At 39.2% G+C, this 19656-nt stretch overlaps 1 protein-coding gene across 1 annotated transcript; it reads right to left on the bottom strand.

Moving 5' to 3' along the window:
* Positions 1-449: 449 nt before the first annotated feature.
* On the bottom strand, positions 450-19399 carry man1b1a (mannosidase, alpha, class 1B, member 1a). Its single transcript, XM_084745876.1, has 14 exons — positions 19121-19399; positions 18009-18146; positions 12506-12614; positions 11369-11586; positions 10241-10386; positions 9929-10047; positions 9078-9269; positions 7851-7999; positions 6634-6822; positions 5891-6081; positions 5115-5235; positions 3222-3416; positions 1352-1483; positions 450-991 (listed from the first exon to the last, which is right to left on the bottom strand). Exons 2-14 carry the CDS (start codon positions 18108-18110, stop codon positions 785-787), a joined length of 2070 nt encoding a protein of 689 aa, XP_084602002.1. The 5' UTR covers positions 18111-18146; positions 19121-19399; the 3' UTR covers positions 450-784.
* Between the last annotated feature and the right edge of the window lie 257 nt (positions 19400-19656).

The raw sequence follows: 19656 nt of genomic DNA, 5'->3' as shown, positions 1-19656 counted from the left end.
GTATTAGGAACACTCTAAATTTGCTTGCTTGATTTTCAGCAGGGCACTGGCCTCTGAAACTGGTCCCTGGACACTGGACTGTAGTTGTCCACTATTCCTAACAGTTAGGATGGGACAATACAGGGGACAGATGTCCCAAAATTAACTAAAAAGTACCTTAACTTTTTTTTTGTCATTTTTTTTATAAGAGCAAGTGCAAAGCAAAGACTTACAAATATGTCATTCCTCCACTAGACCAATGTGTATAAATATGAATTAAGCTGAAAAATGCTCCACAGATTTCCATTACTGGTTACTGCACCTTCAAACATATGTGAATTAAGAGAATGAATTTGTGGACACCTTCACAGCCATGACACCTGACGATGCAGGCAAAGACAAACTCAGGGAAGACATGATTGTTGTTACCACATCCATACATATAAGAACTATCCCTGTCACCAAAGTAATAAAGCCTTCACACTGTTTTTACATCTTGTCTCCTGTTAGTGCCAGCAAGTGACAACTGATTTTAAAAAAGTTTTTTTTTTTTACATTAGAGACCAGCTCTAACACAAACCTTTTCCTTAGGAAAAATAAAGAAAAAGGAAAGAACAAAAACTAATTAAACTCCTCCACATGGAAATGTATCAAAGTACAGGTGGACGGCACAGATCTGCTTTACTGCTCAACACAGCAGTCCAGTGTGGACAGATGTGCCTGACTGAGCGGCACTGACAGTCTTTGACTCGTACAGGACTCTGTGGGCCCAAACTTCACATACCTCTCCTGTGCGGTGACATCACTAAGGTGGGGAGGACCATATGGGGAGAGGATGGGCCTCTGTGTTGAATACATACTTGTCTAGACTGAGCAGCTCCATGTCGTCAGAGAACAGCAGATATAAGTACTTCAGCGTCTCACCCAGGAAGAAACTCTCCATCTTGTCTCGGGGCCCAGGGTTAGCAGGGTCACGGACGTTGTTAATGGACGTGTAGCCGCCATCGGGCACCTGCAGACAGGCAGGTGTTTGGTCAGGTGCTATATGGATATAAATGTCTGGAGACTTATACCAATGAGGCCATTAGACAGGATTGGCACAGTTGTGCATGTGCTCTGTGTTGATTATACATCTTTAATGCAGTGGCTCCTAAAGAGGTAGCTCAGATTATGCATGCTGACCACCTACTGGTCAGCATGCCCCCCTACTGTAAGTAATACACTGACTACCCATAAGTCCATTTCAATGACTCCAAACTATCCCTTTAAGCCCTGCAGCTGTATAGCCTAATACGGCTTAATTATATACAGTAATTAATTTGCCTGGTACGTTCTTGTAAACTGAACTAAAGCTATAGTCAGTTGTCTGTACCTTAGTGTAGTTATTGAAGCTCTGCAGTATGTCCCATCCCCATTCTCTGTACTTGGCGTCCTTAGTGAATCTGTACATGTAGAACAGACTTTCAACTGTTTCTGGTCTCAGCAGGTTGTGTCTGTCTGCAGGCTGAAGGATAAAAGAGAACTTGTCAACAAATATCAAACTTAATAAAAAAGAGATCAGATACAAGATATTTGTTTGACCCTTATTCAAGCAGTCTGTCCCACAGAAAATGAAAATGCTTTTCTCAAGACATCTTATCAAGAGAGCAGCATCAGTGTGCTTTTTTTTTCCTTTTACCTGTCGTGCTATTTATCCATCTAGATTTTTTTTTTTATTTGAGTTGCAAAATATTGGAGATGTTGCCTGTAGAGATGTCTGCCTTCTCTTGAATATAATGAATTAGATGGCACTCAGCTTGTGGGACTTGAAGCACCAAAAAATATATTTCAAAAACTCAATACCAGTGGCTCTTTCCAGAAATCATGGTCTGATTACTCAAGGCAACCCAGAGACCTTGTTGTAATCAGTACCATGTAGAAACTATTTGCTTTCTACTGAACTACAACCACCAACCATATCACCATGCTAGCTAGCTCAGTGGTGCTATTGTTACAGCTCAGCTGAGAAGAATACCATTAACGTTTGTAAATGGATTTTATTATTGTTGCGATCATACATATTTTGCACTGTATCTTATTTGTTATCTTTTGTATATTTTTTAAATTGTGCAAAATAAAATTAAACGTTTGCACCCTGTGCTGTCACACAATGAGTAGATGCACACTTCTATATGATTATATGTTTGGTGGATGGTAGAAAAAAAGTTTATATGTTAAACTGCTCACAACAAGGTCTATGGATTATCTTGAAGTACTGGGTCATGATTTCTGAGAGGAGACATTACTGTTGAGTTTTTCAAATGTATTTTCTGTGCTCTGAGCACCATCAGCCAAGTGTCATATGGCTAAAAAGCATGACATGCCATTTTAGGATAAACTGTTCCTTTCAGAGTAAATACAAATTTTAACAGGCAGATTCAGAATTCAAAAGTACGACTGCACAAGTGACACATATTTCTATGCTATATTGGTGAGATGTGAGTTATGTTAGTTACGGCTTTGAGTATGAAGAAAACAGATATTTTGAAAACCTCCTGGGACAACATGACTCATGAGGAACTTCTACAGTTTGCTTTAAAGTTAGCAAAGTTCCCTCCTGAACTTCACTTTACTTGAGTATTCTTCTATTTCTGTTTTTTTTTTCTTTTACCTAACCTTTACCTCACCAGAACAATCAACTCTGAATGCACATTTCCCCATTTCCAGCAGTGTTTAATTCACTCTGAAACACATTAATAAATCCTTCCTAATCTGATATTCTTTACCTGAGTTTTTATTCCTAGATTTAGAGTGAGCTTCTAAATGTTTCATACTTAGGTTAATGAAGGCAGTACAAATATAGTGGATGGTTCGATAAACCTGGAGCAGTTAATGAAAAATAAAATGAGCACTGAGGAGGGTTAGGAAGGTTATTGTTACAACTCCCATGACAAATTTAGACTATTAAAATTATATTCAGCAGGCTCAGTCAAGAATCAGTAGTGGGCTCTCACTTATTTATGCTACTTTATCTTAAAATTTAATTCAAATCACAGGCTGTGAATTCAATAGAAAGCATTCATACAAGGTTAAAACAGACACAGATATATAAACTTCTCCTTAAAGAGATTGCACATGAAAGTTATGGAGAACATAAAGAAAAAGATCTAAAAAATTTTAAATATCAATGATAAAATGTTGATTTAAAAAAAAGGAGAAGAACAAGACTGAACTGAATGTCCCCTGTCTGCTATTAGCGTCACCTTGACAACAACGTCACGGCCATCGTTGGCCTGCAGGCTGAAGTGTACGATCTCTGGGCTCAGACCAGTCTCCATCTGTGTGTACATCTGGTGACACGTCTCCGTCAGCTCCACAGCCAGATCCATATGGTCCCCTGAGAGGCCGTTATGGGCCCCCAGTGCCAAGGTTCCTGGCAAGAAGCACACAAGGTGGTCCTACAGAGTGATGAGAGAGAGAGCGAGAGAGAGGGGTGCAATCAGGAAGGGTAAGACTGAGAAATGATGAGAGATAATGATGAGAGCTGGAATTGATTGAACTGGCTGGTAAAGAGACTGACTGACTGCATGAGTGACTGATTCAACAGAAGCACAAAAGCTGATTGATTTAACAAGGTGGGGATTGTCTGTGGATGTGGGTTTCAGCAGTGTGCAAAGTACTTTATGGGGTTGTTGTGATGTTCTTGGTACTTCCAAAACGCAGTAGACCACAAAATATATACATATATAATATAAAATAGGATCCGATATGGGATTTTCAGTGTTATGTGTAACAGATATTTGGAACTGATATACATTTGCAATAAACTTTAAATGCCTTATAGCATTCTGGTCCATTAAGTTAATTTGGAGGCCCCTGCAAATTATTGTTTGATGATTTATGAAATTATGTCTGAAAATACACATTATCATCTAACCAAGACAGATCAGTCTATTTATTCAGAAAAACCTAAAACATTACATTACACAACGCTGACAAAAGGCTCACCATGAATCCTTGTGCAGTCATGTGAGATATCTTAACTACTAAATCACTGTGTAGCTCCTATCTATGACAGCGAACAAGATAGCTACATATTATTGAAACATATTGACAAATCAGCAGTATTACTGTGAACCAAAACTGATCGTTCTGTTCAGGAGAAGAGACTCTGACACACCATCCAGCTCAGAAACCACCAGTGAAAAAAATGCAGTGTGAGGCTTAATAGTTAACATCAGCCATGCTACAACTGCTGCTGACTCGTCAGCTACAGGTAAACGCAAATGTGAGATGACTTGCAAATATTCAACGCAATGCATGTATTAGTGGGTCCCTGCTGCATCTGTTTATCAGCTAAGGCGTCCATGGCATTGAAATCATTGAACACTGCCGCAAGGAACGCCAAGAAACATTTCTTATAAAGTTAACTAAAAATTCACATAAAAAATAAACCAATGTTTTATGGAAATAAATAGGGTGAAAATAAAAAAAGTCAAAGTCCCTGTCCTCAATTTGTAGTCCCAATTCAGCACCAGATTGTAATGATGATGGCAGAAAGTAAGACAGCTTATGTTCGTTTCATAAATTGCTATGGTTATAAGTTTGGGCATTTTCAGTAGTTTAACTAGGAAAGTGGGTATCCTTCTCATCACAGAAATTGATAATACTATGATGTTTATTGCTACTCCAGCAACATCTGCTGCAGTCTCTTTGAAAAACAGCTGTGCTCCCTCACTACAGCAGTTCCAGTTTCTTTTTGCTTGTCTGTGGCACAGCAGCCTTCAGTGTTCACGGACTATTACTCATGACATGTGACCAATCAGATAGTGCTGTGGGCGAGCCATTGAGCAACACTGCACAACACTACAGGGTGGTGAGTACAGACAGAAAGAGGCGGCTGCATCAGAGCCAAAGAAGAATTTTTAAATGAATGTATTTTATCAGTAATCAGATGAAGAAAATAATTCCAACAATCACAAAAATGTTGAATACTGGAGTTGATAATCGGTCAGGCAAATAATTGGTTGATCCCTAATATACAACGCCACAAAATATTACTTGAAGTTTTCAGCAGTTCCTAGGTTAATTAAGGGACTTGTGACCCACTTAAACCGCCCATATTTCCCACATCGACTTCCAAGGAGCATCTCTACCATCTTAGGGTTGAAGCGGTTATGGGACAGCTCTCCCACAAAGGTCAATCTGCTGGGCCCCGTCTTTCTCACAAGGTGTTTCTTCACTCCCTCCACAGCCTGAAGGTAGTCCTCCAACAGTCTGGTCAAAACACAAACAGGAAATGTTACAGATATGAATATTAGTGAGTAGAATTGGGCAGTGGGGGCTTTGGTCATTGTTAACAAGGGGGCTGAACCTGGTTTGTTTCATTTACCAAACCAAGTCATGAACAATTCTGGTGCCTGTAGCTGCATAGTTTAGAGAATATCAACTTTAAAAAGTAGAATATTTTTCTGATGTTGACATACATCACATTATGGCAAATACATAAAACATCATTATGCACATCAGCCAAAGTCTTCACGTGTAAACAAAAACAACTCCTTTCATCTAATTTTTAAATCTAATTAGCTTTTTTTAAGTTTGTAAAAGAATATTTTAATTCCACTAAAAATGTACATAATACTGAATTATGTTCCAGCTTCTACTTTGATGTAACAACTTGTAAGCCATACAGCTTAACTACTTATACTGAATGTCATATCAGGCCACGTTATCCTCTAAATGTGTCTCGGTACTTTGAAACTGAATTATGTAAATTACCAATGTGTCTCTGCATTAATGTTTAGCATTCTGTCTCTAAAGTAATACACACTAGGTTTGTTTTTCTATGGCTGTGTTGTTCCACCTTTTAATCTAGTGTTTTCTCACAAAAACACAGAACATCAACTCAGAAATGTAAAGTTGGAATTACTCGTCTTCCGTCTTTCCTCCCTGGATCCACTGTTTGAGAAGGTATTCATAGTAACTGTCTGCCCTGGCGCCCAGTGTGAAGACTCCTTTGTGGGTGAACTGCCCGCTGTTAGTGTTGATGAACATGGGCACCAGGCCGTCTTGTTTGCCCGGCAGCTTGTGGACCAGCTTCATGACCTCATTCACAACCTCCTGGAAACAAAGAGCAACCGATAATGTCTAGACACGAGATAATGAACCCTACAAACTCACTTCAATCACAGCTGATGTGTGGGCTAATATGTCTGGAAAATACTGTTTTAAACAATTTATCATTTGAAAATTATTGGCAATTTCACACTTTGATGAAATCAGGCTCATCAAAAGCTATGTCTCACAGGGCTGGCTCAAAGTTATGACAGAAATTATTCAAGTTCATGTCAGACTGCACTGAAAATCGTCAGGCATGAGCTCTGGTTTCTGGAATCATTCGCTCATAAACTGACAACATGATGGATTTAAAGCAAATCTTCGCTTACGCCTGTCACTTCAATCACACAAGTGTTTGCAGGCTGTGCTTAATGTCTGATTTTAACTGAACTGAAACCATTGGAACCCCGGAAATATTCACATTAACTGCCTCCAATTTTTTTCCACTCTATCTCAGAGAACTGCCAGTAACGTCAAATCAAAATTATTTCACACACACACACACACACACAGCAGCACATTTTACGGTAATGGACGCTCTCCTGGTGTCCTGACCTGGTACTGTGGCTCCTGGGTGAGGCGGCTCAGCTCTCTGAATTCCAGCTGAATGCTCGTGACCTCTGCCAGTGTGCTGTCTGACGTCCATCGAGGGGGGTGGGCCGTTCCCTTCCCAATGTTGACGTCTGAGAATGGGATCTTTGAGGGAGTTTTAAAGGCAGGCATCAACCTGGACCCTAGATCTTTCTTTAAGTAGAGAGAAGAAACAGAATTATAGGTGAAAGTGATTTTTTTTGCAGGCAGAGTGACACTGAGGTTCATAATATTTCATAATGAAAATATATTACAATAGGTGTGTCCTTTTGGCCTGTGGTCCACCACTTCACTTTCAGTTTTGGCCCTCAGAGGGAGAAAGTGTGGATGCCCCTGATTTTAGATATTCAAAATAGTCTATGTTGCCTCACAAATAGTACTAAACAGAAGTTAAACCTGCCTCTCTGAAGGATTAATTTAAGCTTCAGTTTTGTCCTAGAGTAGCTCTTACCCTTGTTGCAATTGAGTTGAATCTAGACCAGACTAAAGCTGCAACTATTTTAAGATAAGTCTGTGATAGTCTTGAAGTTACCTGTTAAGTTGCAAATGAAGCGAGGTTGAGGAGGCGCTATAAACCTGGTCAATTCTTCAACATGGTTAATGATTCAGCTATGTGGGCTGCATTCTCATTAATTAGAAACAAACCTGATTTCTATTCTTTTTTCTTTTTTCAATTAGAGTGAGGCAAAGAGGCAGGTAGAGAGAGGAGCAAGACACAGAACAAAGGTAGCTGGCTGGAGTCAAACCAGTAATGTTGCTGTTATTGTAACCGTTTGGCTCCTGAGGCTCTCCTGAACCGGATTTCTTGAAACACTGACAGCTTTTCACTGTTGTTCTAAAACAACTAGACAAGAGAAGAAAAGAATGCTTGTTTTGAACTGACACAATTCTACCACAATCAGTGATTTCTCCCAGCTGTCTAAATTTAAGGTACGTCAGAAATCCAGCACTGTTTCCTTGATGGTCCAGCTTTTTACAGATTCTTCCGTTAACCTTGATGGCTGCACAATTTCTCAGACCCATATAGTTAAAAATCTGGGAAAAGTATTTGATCCATCTCTTACATTTCAGCCACACACCACACACCACCTAATTTCCTGTACCTAATTTCACCAGCTGGAACCCAAATCACTGACTGATTTTCCTCCTGGAGAGGTAGCTTGTGTACAGAGTTGACTCACAGCTTTCTCTAGGAAAAGTTGATCTCCTGTCAGATGGTAGGTGCTCAGCAGGCCCCCAAGGACACGGATGGTGGTCTCAAAAAGATTTACGTCCACGTTCTTGTTGAAAGTAAGCTCTTTCTCTACCCAGTTCCTTGCTTCTGCAAACTCTGTGTGGAGTGAGGCAGAGTAGAAGGGGTAAGAGTGGGAGAAGAGAGACAGAAAAAGAACTGCATTTGATGAAATATATTATATGGTGCTTCAGAGATGTTACAGTTGTTGTTTTTAGATATAAGTGACATGATTAACTGGTCTTTTGACAATCTCCTAAGTCAGTCTCTGACCAAGGTTTTGTCACATACTTAAAAGAAAACTCCACTAATTTAACATTTCTCACGTTATGGAACTCATAGCAATGTTTGGCACATGCTGGCCAGTAAAAACAAAAAAGGATCAACATTAATGGAGCAGAACCACAGATATTATCATTTTTATTCAATACATTTTTCTTCCTTGTCAAACCTGTGCAGGTGTTTTAGCTACTAGCAGCTAATGTAGCGTTGAGCCGCTTAGTACCAAGCAGAGATGAGGAGCGGGCTACTAGTAAGCTCTCTTCTTTCTCCACACCCCCTGATTTTTTTTCCCTTTCATATTTGTACTCTTGCAATGTAAGTGTGAAACTGTCTTTTATATACTTATTAGACAGCCTTGTTGAATACTTAATTCTGATTCGTGAATTACGCCACTCTACGATCTGTTATTTCTGAATAGCAGATCCCTGCTTTGAAACACAGACTGCTGCTATAATGCAGCTCTGATCATAGACTTGACTGGAATTAATGGAAGCTTTTGTGTCAAATTCTTGATTTTTTGTTTGTAGTAATATCAGGATAAGTGGGACAGTATACAGGTCATTATTGTGAAATAAATTCCTTCATTCTTACTTCCACTGTCCCATGAAATAAAAGCATAATCACCTGCACCCCTGCTGATACAGAGAAAGTCAGCAAATACTGTCTGTTTGTGCTGAGCACAAGCCAAAGACTGAACTGAGGTCCCAAATGAGTATTGTTTTAAACAGGTAAGCGTCCAAGCATCAGCAACCTTATTAATGACCAATATATACAGTAATAGGAGAACAAAAGAATTAAGATCCATACACAATAATTCCTTCATAAAATAAAATGATACCCATTTGATATGAAATGATACCTGGTCCTGAGAGACTGAATACGTGACATACAGTACCTTCTTTTAGGCCCATAATCCACATGGTGTCCAGAGAATCGATGAGCGTCAAACCCAGTCCAAACCACTCGCCGAAAGACTTGGAGATGGGCTTGAGCTCATCATGACCCCAGGCATAGTCCTTATAACCTTTCCATGCATGTCTGAAGGCATCACGTACTGCCTCCAGTCTGTCCACAGTTCCAGTGGAAACTACAAACAAAAGTCCACAACAGAATGAATAAGAAATTAAAGTGTAACCTTAAAAGTCGATGTTTCCTCTAGGAATGTCTCTCAACAGTGCACATTTTCTGATTATTTTCAGTGGAAGGAGTATTCTGTGGCTGCTGCTTTGAGCACAGCAGGGCTTTATCCCACAAGTTAGAAATGTTCAAACTTTAAGTGAAAAGAGGCGCTGGGCTTTAAACAGCATACACCAGTAGAGCTGGACAACATCACGTTAAAGAATCTGTTTGAGGGGAAAAGTTTCCCTGTGGACTCAAAAAGTAAGAAAAAGTTTGAATTTTTTGCTTAATTCTTGACAGAACAAAATAATATTGGGGAGGAGGATCTCAATGATACTGGGCTAAAAGACTAGAAACAGTGTTATGGTTTCTCCGTGAAAATCTTTTAGGGTTTTAGATTGTTGGTCAGACAAAACAAGACATGTAAAGCCATGACATGGACTGATCTTAGACTTGATCTTGTGATGAACATTTTACAGATTCGCCAAACAATTTGTGGATTCTTCAGAAAAACAAACAGATCAATGGAGAACTGTTGGTTGCAGAACATAATATCTTGTGTTAACTGATTGTGTGTGGTTCTTGGAAAGAATTCCAGATAATTTTCAGCAATTAAAAAATACTGACCTTCCAGTGGGACACTGTTAGCAGGGTTGGCTGGAACTGGCGGCGCCGCAGCTTCTTTCTCATCGGCAGAGGGTGGAGGCTCTGTGGCCTGGTCGGCTTCGATCATAGCTCCTCTCCAGCTGCATGAGTGAAAGCCTGTGTTATGCCTGAAGTATTGATCCATGCACTGCAACAAGCGAAAAAGGGCCTGGAGGCAGCTGGAAAATGTTTGATTCTGATCTTCTGATCTATATCATCTTAACATATACTTTTCTCAACAGTTCCAAAACTGTATGCACAATTGTTTATAAGGAAAAGTAGCAAACGGATCACCTGACAATCTTCTTTTCTTTGTCCTCTTCTTCTCCTTCTCCATCCTGAGCCACGTCTTGCTCTTGCTTTTCCCCGCCGACTGTGTCTGAAATATTTCCGTCTTTCTGCAGGCTCGGTGGACCTCTCTTGTTTGGGAATGTCTTCTTCTGTACATAAACAAACAGTTAAAGCTAGAAATAAGAGGGACAACATGAGCGCCTCATATTTAAGGACTAGTAAGTATTTACATACATAGTCCACACAGAGTAATGGTATCAAGACTGATCTTTTATAACCATTTTAACAAACTTAATCACAAAGTGGAGCTGTCACATAAGGGACTGTTTTAGATTTGTAACAAAAAAGCCATGGATTAATACTAAGTACACAAGCATGAGAATTACAGGTTGGTAATATCATGGTTATAATGGGGCAATAGTTTGATAATAAAAAGGCAATAATTGAGTAATACCATGTAAATATGAAATCAATAACCAAGCAATTGCTTGGTATTAACAATGGGTATATCTGGGTAATATTAGACTGAAAATTATTTAACAGGGTGATAAGAGGCTAAAATCAAAGGCTAATAATGAGGAATACATTTTTAAAGGCAATGAGGCAAAATATTATTTTTTTCTTTTATCCTAACAATACAAAGCTTATTAGCAGTACAATATTTGAATTATTAAGTGGTAATACAGTGACACTTATGGGGTTATAACCTGGTAATGATGAAGTAATATATGCTGATGCATTCAGAATATTCGAAGCCACAATCAGTGTAATACCTTTAAAATAACATGAAAATTCTTGGAAGTCAAAATTGCCAGTTATCACAATATAATGTTTAAATTCATCCTCATCATATTACCCTTTGGTTTGAACTTTTAAATCTAATACTGCCCAGATATACTCATATTCATATTGTTATTATCAAGCTGTTACCTGGATATTACATTATATTGCTTAATTACTATCAAATCATTACTACACTACCATGTTGTTACCAGGTTGTAAGGTAAAGGTACCCAGTTTTTATTAGTTTTGTAAAAGTGTTTTATTGGTTGAAACTGAAGACGAAAATTAGTTAATCTTGGCAAATTCTTTAAAACTATTTAATGAATGTCTGGGAAATTTGAGTCTAACCTTGGTGGGTGGTTTAGCCAAAATGGGGATGTTTGGTCCTTTGGGCTCCACCACAGCATCTGGACCCACATCTGGTACCAACGCTGGCCCCACATGCGGCCCTGCCACAGGAGCCGGAGCTTTACCTGCAGCTGGACCCAATATAGACTTCACACCTGGAAGAATGGTCTTCAGCTCTCTGTCATTCAGCTCCAGCCAGTCCTCCTTGTCAGACAACCCTACACAAACACACACACACAGACACACACAATCATCAAGAAAACAAAACAACACTGTCAGCTAACTATGTTATATAAGTTATCACTGTATTATTTTTTGTCTGACAGAAGAATCCATTACTCTTCACAGAGATGACCACCGGAATTTGTCCTCCCAACTTTACTACCACACGGTCCCTGATCAAGTCTGGGCAGGCGTATAGAACATTATCCTTTTCCAAAAGTTCAGTTTTACCCATTGGTACCAAAATGCCTCTCGTCGGCAGGGTTCGGTAGGTAGAACATATAGTAATCAGACGGTTCCTGGTTCGCAGTGTCCTTCAGCAAACCTTAACTATTCCTGATGAGCAGGCTGGCACCTTGCATGGCATCCTCTGCCATCAGATTATGTGTGAATGTGGGTGAATGTTGGCATGTGTTGTGAAGCACTTCAAGTGGCTGGTAGAATAGAAATGTGCTATATAAATGCAGTCCATTCACCATTTAAAACGCAAGGAATTTTTAGATTTATCTACTGTGGGGAAGGATTTTCAGATATATTCAGGTTTTTGGGAGTGGAAAAAAATGCTAGGTGTGGGTGGAAAGCCCAAATGGAGAGGAGTATTTTCAGATTCATCCATCTTAGTGTGGATGTGGACTGAAACTCAAATACAGTAAATGTAGAGGTATCTAAGAGTTAAATAAGGCAGGCGTGCACAAACACACAAGCTCAAAAAGAATCTAAACAAAGAAAGAAACTAACACTGCCTCTCATGTGGTGTTTTACTAATTGACTGCAATTTATCATCACCACCAAAAACAACAAACAGGCAATCCAAGTCATCAGCTTCAACTCATCATGCTGCAACACCATTAGAATTAATGACAGGCTTTGTCTCTGCCTGAGTGTGTGTGTGAGTGTTGTGTGGGAATTGTTTACCTCTCCACTGTTCTGTGATGCTGGGATAGGAGAGCAGTCCAAATATGAGCAGCAGAGCCAGCAGGAACAGGATGAGGCTTCGCTGGAGCCGAGATAGCTGTTTCCATTTCTGTATGCAGATAAACAAAAAACAGAGCTCACTCCATTGAAACATGCCTAACAGCTCTGAATCCAAATCACACATTCTAACATCCCCCACCCCTCTTAAAATATCATACAAATCTGTTTATGCATCCTTTAAAAATAGCAGGGTGAAAGAAGAAAAAGACTCATGGCCTTCCTTATCTGGCTCACCCTGTTTAAACTCAGCATGTCTCTCCACCCGATGCGTTAAACCCAGTGACCGCTCACAAATAAACAGTCTAACCTGCTCAACCCAGCAGTGCAGAGGGAGGGACAGATTCAGGGTCTCTCAGGAGAAATGGCTAACAGGCGGAGTGGTACCACTCCGTTACCTGCTCTAATTAACACCTGTGCAACACCATGAAACTGTTGAGCCATCGCCTGCGAGCTGTGACGGAACACACAGCAGACTTTATCTCAGGAGACATTTTCATTTTACTGTGCTATAGTTCATTCACTACCACAGCATCAATATATTCTCTTCTGTCTAATGGTGCATCTTTACAAATTTTGTGTATATCTTTTCCTGATGGGGCTTGGAATAACCAAAAGAACATTGATTCAATATTATATTTTGTGGCAATGTGTGACATGCACAGAATTGTAGATGACATAAGGTGATTTATGGCTTTTTCTCACTGCCACTAAAACAAAACCATCAATATCCATTTTGATCTAGTAAGCATTCACAAAGCTCATCTCAGTATAATCTTAAAATGAACTGATAACAAGACAGACAGAGCAGCATCGTCACAAATACTAATGAACTACATTTTAATTAGCTGCATGGTAGAAACTTAACTGATAATCATAAGTTGCAGCCATAGTTTTTCATGCAAACTGAAAATATTTATATTAAATAAAATAGATTTTTTGACCATGGATGTCAATCTTGACCTAAGCATGTAACTTCAATGATGTGATGGCAGGTGATCATAAGTTGTCACGTGATGATATCAAACCAAGTCTTATTCACAGAAGAAGGCAGGGAGAGAAGTTGAAAGTGCAGGGATAGAGAAGAGTGTTAAGGCCAGGCATAAGTAGGAAATGAGGAATTGTTTTTTTAATTTTTGCATTTTGAGAATGAAATTTAAATGATATTTAAACTCTCACTTTAACTCTCAAAATACATGGCACTTATACTGAAGGTTCAACTTCTCAACGTTTCAACTTAATTCTCGACAAGCAAATAAAAAAGAAAAATCTTTCTCTTCCATTTTTCCCCTTATGCTTTGCCTTAACACATATTTTTTTCAACCAGACATTTGTGGTATAAGTTGTTAACAACAAGTCTTTCCCCTCAGTGCCAACTGAATATCCGAACAGCAGTGTACTTTGTATGTAGTATGTGATGTTACATTTTTCTTCTTATAGGTGATACGGTGCAATGAAGAAAAGACAATTAATCTTTATCTCTACCTGCACTTGGCTGGAGGCAGGGAAATTTACTCAGCTGAACCAACCACTCTCACATACATATAAATGTGAGCTTCAGAGCTTACGTGTGTTTGGAGACCAGTGTGAATGAGGATAAAGCATGTAGCAAAACAGGTCCTTTTCACTGTCTAAGGACCAAACACTGAGACGTCAAGCTGAGGAACATGATTTGCAGAGAATAGTTTTCTCAGGGGGAAATCACGAACCGCAATCAAATTTGACGACTCACAGGTACGAGGGGCAAGATGGACTTCTCTGCTATAAACCTTTATGGAAGAAATGTCTGATGATATACTGCTAAAATAAACTGTTACAGATCAGTCGATGAGAGCGCTAGTTTGCCTTTTCAAGTCAGTGGACAGCTTTATGAATTAGTTTTATGAGAGCTGACCACGCCGTTTTGCTTTTTAAAAACAAACCAAAAAAAGTGCCAGAGGTAATCTTGTTGAAATGATGATTAAAGAAGTATTTTCTGCTTATGATCAAGGTGTCTGCAGATTTTCTGAATCCAAATGAAAATAATCTCTTAAATGCTTTTTAATGTTTCATGGATAGATGCAAAAATGGATTCCAAACAATTTTTGAGACAGATGAAAGAGGGCACTCTGTTTAAAATTAAGATTTGTTTAGAAGATATTACAGACTCTATAAAAAACAATGGTAGAAGAAATATTCAGATTTTTTGCTAAAGTAAAAGTAACAATACTGCAGTGTAAAAATGTGTTAAAAATAAAAGACCTGCAAAAGTATGCATTAATATGTACATCATTTTAATGTTCCAGCTGGTAACAGTGGGGTGAAAGCTGATTGCTTTATATACTGTTGGGCAGTGCTGGGTTAACCTATAGTACTATATAATCATTTATTTATATTTTGGATCAGTAATCGAAATCTGCAAAATATCTTGTAACTAAAGCTGTCAAATAAATGTAGTGGAGTAAAATGTACAATATTTGTGGAGTAGCATTATAAAATAACTTAAAACTGAAATGTACCACAAAATTGTAAGGTCCACTGTGTCAGATAGAGGGAGATCTATTGGCAGAATATGGCAGAACTAGAATTTAAAACTAAAAAACTGTATAAACACCAAAGTAGCCCAGAATGGACAAACCAAACACTGGCTCAACATACAGCCTTTCATATTTTACATAAGTTTTACAGCCACTTTAGGTTCTCCTACATCAGTGGTGCCCAACCCTGGTCCTCATGTCCTGCATGTTTTAGATGTTTCCCTGCTCCAACACACCTGATTCAAATGATCAGGTTGTTGTCAGGCTTCTGCAGAGGCTTGATGGTGAGCTGATCATTTGAATCAGGTGTGTTGGAGCAGGGAAACATCTAAAACATGCAGGACAGTGGGCCCTGAGGACCAGGGTTAGGCACCACTGTCCTACATGCTTGGAGGGGGAGAGTGAGATGAGGTGTTTGCTGGCTGCAAGCTCATGGCTCGATGCCTCTAAAACCTTCACACTGGTCCTTGAAGCACAGTTCTTGTGAATGTACCTAGTTATATTCCACCACTGTATAAAACCAAAGGAAATTGACATGGTCTCTGTCTGCATCAAAACACCTGCATCCATTGTTTTCTGTGCAAACTGACATACCTGCTGTGTCTTGATGTGTATAATTGCATGTTGCTGTGCAACAGGATACACCAATGTCCTATATTTCTCTGTATTGACACATTGTAACTCTCCGGAAAAGCAGCAATTGCTCCCAAGAACAGCACATCCTTTCTGCTTTTCCCTGATTACTTCTGTCTGCATGGTGCATTCCAGGTCTGTGCTACAGGTGTCAGTTGATGTGGATCAAATGCAGGATGGTAAATGACCCAGCTGGTGTATGATGCACCTGACATCTACAGAGCAAAGAAATCTCTAATTGCTTGGTGAAAAAATGAATTTCTAATCCTTGCAATGAAGCACAGGAGGCCACTGAACTAATAAAATTGTGTCACACAGTCCTAATCAGTTAACAACCAAGATAGCCACATTATGAGCAAAGCTGTAAGACCAGTTGTACAAGGACCAAACAGAAAATCTGTGAACAAAGCAGCGCATCCCCTTGAGCAAGGAATAACAAGCAAAACTATGTGAAACAATGAGTGCAGCACAATACACCTTTAAAATCTGAACCAAAAGAGTAGAAGAGAGTGACTCATAGTGAGAGGGCATAAGGAGAAGCGAGAAATTTGAAAGTAAAGAAAACAAGATTAAAGAAAACATGCAGGGAAACAGAAGAGAGATGTTGAGATGAACAGAATTTGTTTTATCTTGCTATAGTGATAAGACACATAATGTGCTCAGACAGAGGATGCTTTTATCTGAAGAGTCTGAAAGTTCAGGCTGCTCCACAGCAAAGGAGGCAGAAGAAAGGGGGACTAAAACCCAGGAATCGATTTGTCACAAAAAAAGATACATTTCATAAAAACAGAGATGCTCTATCAGAGTGAAGTGATCAGAAACAAAACCAAGAAACTGGAGTCTTTTGGCACACCATCAGTCAGAACTGATAAACCTGGGGTGCTCCTGTATCTCCCCATGTACTGAGGTTGTCAGTCCTCTGCACCAGCCACTGGTTTGACTCCCACCTGTGACCATTTGCTGCATGTCACCCCCTCTTTGGGGCAGAATGCCCCCAGAAATGATCTTTAAAAAAGAGAAATAACTGATAAACCCATCAACCCATCAATGGTCACCCATCAATGTGACCATTTACAGGGTTGGAGAATTTTCTTTACGATTAAGTGCAGCTTTATGGCAACATAAAAACATTTACAGGATAGCTACATCAAATGAAATAGTTTATAAATTTCATTTTCAGAAAATGCACTGCATCACAATATAAAGATGGGTGTCAAATAAAAGGGAAAAGCAACATAAAGTCCTTGTAAGGTGTTACCATTCTGGGCCTCCAGAACAGTTCCTGTACTCCTTTCCTATGACTTAATTATTTAAAAGGTATTTAATCTTTTGGTGTGTTGATGATGGTGGTGGAGTGTTATCTAACATGTGGCTCCAAAATCTCCCATGCCCTGTAGGTGCTCAACTGGTGTAAGAGCTGGTGATTTTGAAGGCATGAAGTATGATTAACATCATTTTCATCCTCCTCAAATCATGAAGGGACCCTGTATGGAAGCATCTGCATTTGTTGTGTCACCATATAATATTATGTACATTGACAGAAGAGGTTATTCATATCTTCCCCCATTGCCATCAACCACAACTGTGCGTCCCATGGAAGTGATGTGTATAGACCTACAGAGGCAGATCACTTGCATTAAACTGAGGGCTTCTCACTCAAAAGTCTGTTGTCTGTAAAGTAAAAATTCCACTGCAAATTACCTACCATATTTCACCAAACACAGAGCTCATGTGATAATATTAATCCCATGCAAATCGACATCTCTGTGATTTGGGGTCGTAATTTGTTTTAAGATCCGTTTTCTGTTGTCAGACAACTGGCCAAGTATGAAATTTAATTGCAGCTCATGATATGTTGAACAGAGCTGTTGTGCTGTGAGATAGGCTACACTGATATTGAAATTGAAAATGACTGACGATGACAGAGAAAAGAAGCAACAAAAAAAGTACAGCCACAAAGCATCTGTCACTTGATGTAAACGAGCTGCAAATGTCTATTCTTCTAACACATGCAGAAAGTGGGCAAAAAATCTCTGAACTATATAATTAATGTGGCTGCTGAAAAACTGATGCTGCGCTTCTGAAATGTTGATGTTATGCAGAGACAGAATGTAAAATATAGATTTTGTTTCTCCCGTGCAAATGCACCGTACAAAACACAGAAATGAGGGGTGGGGTCATTTCTGAATCACATGAGGTCCCCTGGTAATACTAGTCCTGTACCAAAAGAGCTGAGGTCGTAAAGCAAAGGTCCGCCTAGAGCCACGATCTGCATACTGCACTACAGGAGCACTCACCCTCCAGCAGGACTGTCTCCGATGTTTGCCGTTGTTGTAAGTGTGACTGTGAGGATCACTGAGTGTCAGAGAGATGAAATCCTTTCTGGAAGGCGGATACATCCTCTGATCGGGGCAGACAGTCGTAGGTCATAGAAGCTACACTCAGAAAAGAAAAAAATACAGTTAGCTGAACCAGAACTATTTCATAAAATAAAGGTAATTTGAGAGAAAATTAACTGACAACTATCTTTATGATCTGTTTATCACTTTGTCATTCATATAATTAAAATGCCACACATTTGAATTTATAAAATATGCTTTTGTTCACTTTAAACTTCAAAAATGTAATACCTTTGTGGCTTTGGAGGTTTATGGGTTGGTAGAAAACTTAACTACTGTAATTCTACCTAATATGACTTGATATAAGTTTCAAGTTCATGCATGATGGTGACCTGTTTTCTAAGTAATTAGTAACCGCAGCCATCAGTATAAAAAGTGGTGAATTTTCCCTTCAGCTTTTGTCAACCTGCCTCAAACTGGCAACAAGAAAAATGTAGCAAGGCTGACAGTTTACTATGCATAGGTTTTTTCATAATGTAACACATACATGTACAAATACTACTGCTGTGCCATATACTTCATTTATGAATTTTGTACATTATTAATGTGGCTTTTATCACACTGTTGAGATACTTAAAACATGTATCAGGCTCTTCAGTACCATGGACAGTTGACAAGACCGTGTGCAAAAGCTCAGTCTACAGTAATATTTTGAGATATTTTAGGGTTAAAATTTCAAGAGTTCTGAGAAAACACTTAGATCGATTGATAACGGGTCTGAATTAAAGGGAAACCAATTCTGACAGTGCAGTTAGTGTTATGATGATCTCCAAGTCTTGCAGCTAGTTACTCCATCAAAGTCTGTTCAGTATAGTTGACGAGAGAATTATTTCACGCATGAACTCAAAAATGCAAGAGATTTAAATTACAGCAACGAGCTATATAAGCTAAATGAGCTAAATTATCACCTCAGTTACACCCCTGCTTTCCACAAGTCACTGAAGGCTGATTAAACACACCAACAAACCTAAAAAAAGAATCAGTTCCACGTTGAGCTGCCTCCTCCTCACCTTATTGCCTGGTTGGCTGCCTCTCAGCGACGTTATTCTCCTGAAAGCTAAACAGCTGTTAGCTGAGTTAGCTACTTCAGGCTAGCTTTCTTCTTCTCTTGTTTCTGAACGTGAAGTGACTGAAGTGTTCGGCTGTCAGCATGTAAAACAGAGTTCCGTCCGACTGTCGCACAGCACGACCCGCTGCTACACGAAATGTCACACAAAGTAAACTAGGGTAAACATGGCTAAAGTTAGCGAATGAACAGCCACAGACAGATGCGGAAAAGTAGGAGCTGACGGTGCTGTGCGTCATGTGACGTGTACACGTGCTCTGACGGTTTGAGCGTTAACCCTTAATGAACAAGACTCAACATTTTACATGTGACCAACTGAAGTACTGGGCTTTTTTTTTGTTTTTTTGGGGGGGGCTGGGGGGTCCTTTTACCTGCATTCCAACTGTTGTTGATGTAGAAATTCCTTAAAAAATAATCTAATAAAATAATATTTAAACCCATGGAAATAATTTATATATAATAATAATAATAATAATAATA

The sequence above is a fragment of the Lutjanus erythropterus genome, chromosome 20 (assembly GCF_056507025.1).
Source record: "Lutjanus erythropterus isolate fLutEry1 chromosome 20, fLutEry1.hap2, whole genome shotgun sequence".
Lineage (NCBI taxonomy): Eukaryota > Metazoa > Chordata > Actinopteri > Lutjaniformes > Lutjanidae > Lutjanus > Lutjanus erythropterus.
This window is presented reverse-complemented; position numbering and strand designations above follow the sequence as displayed.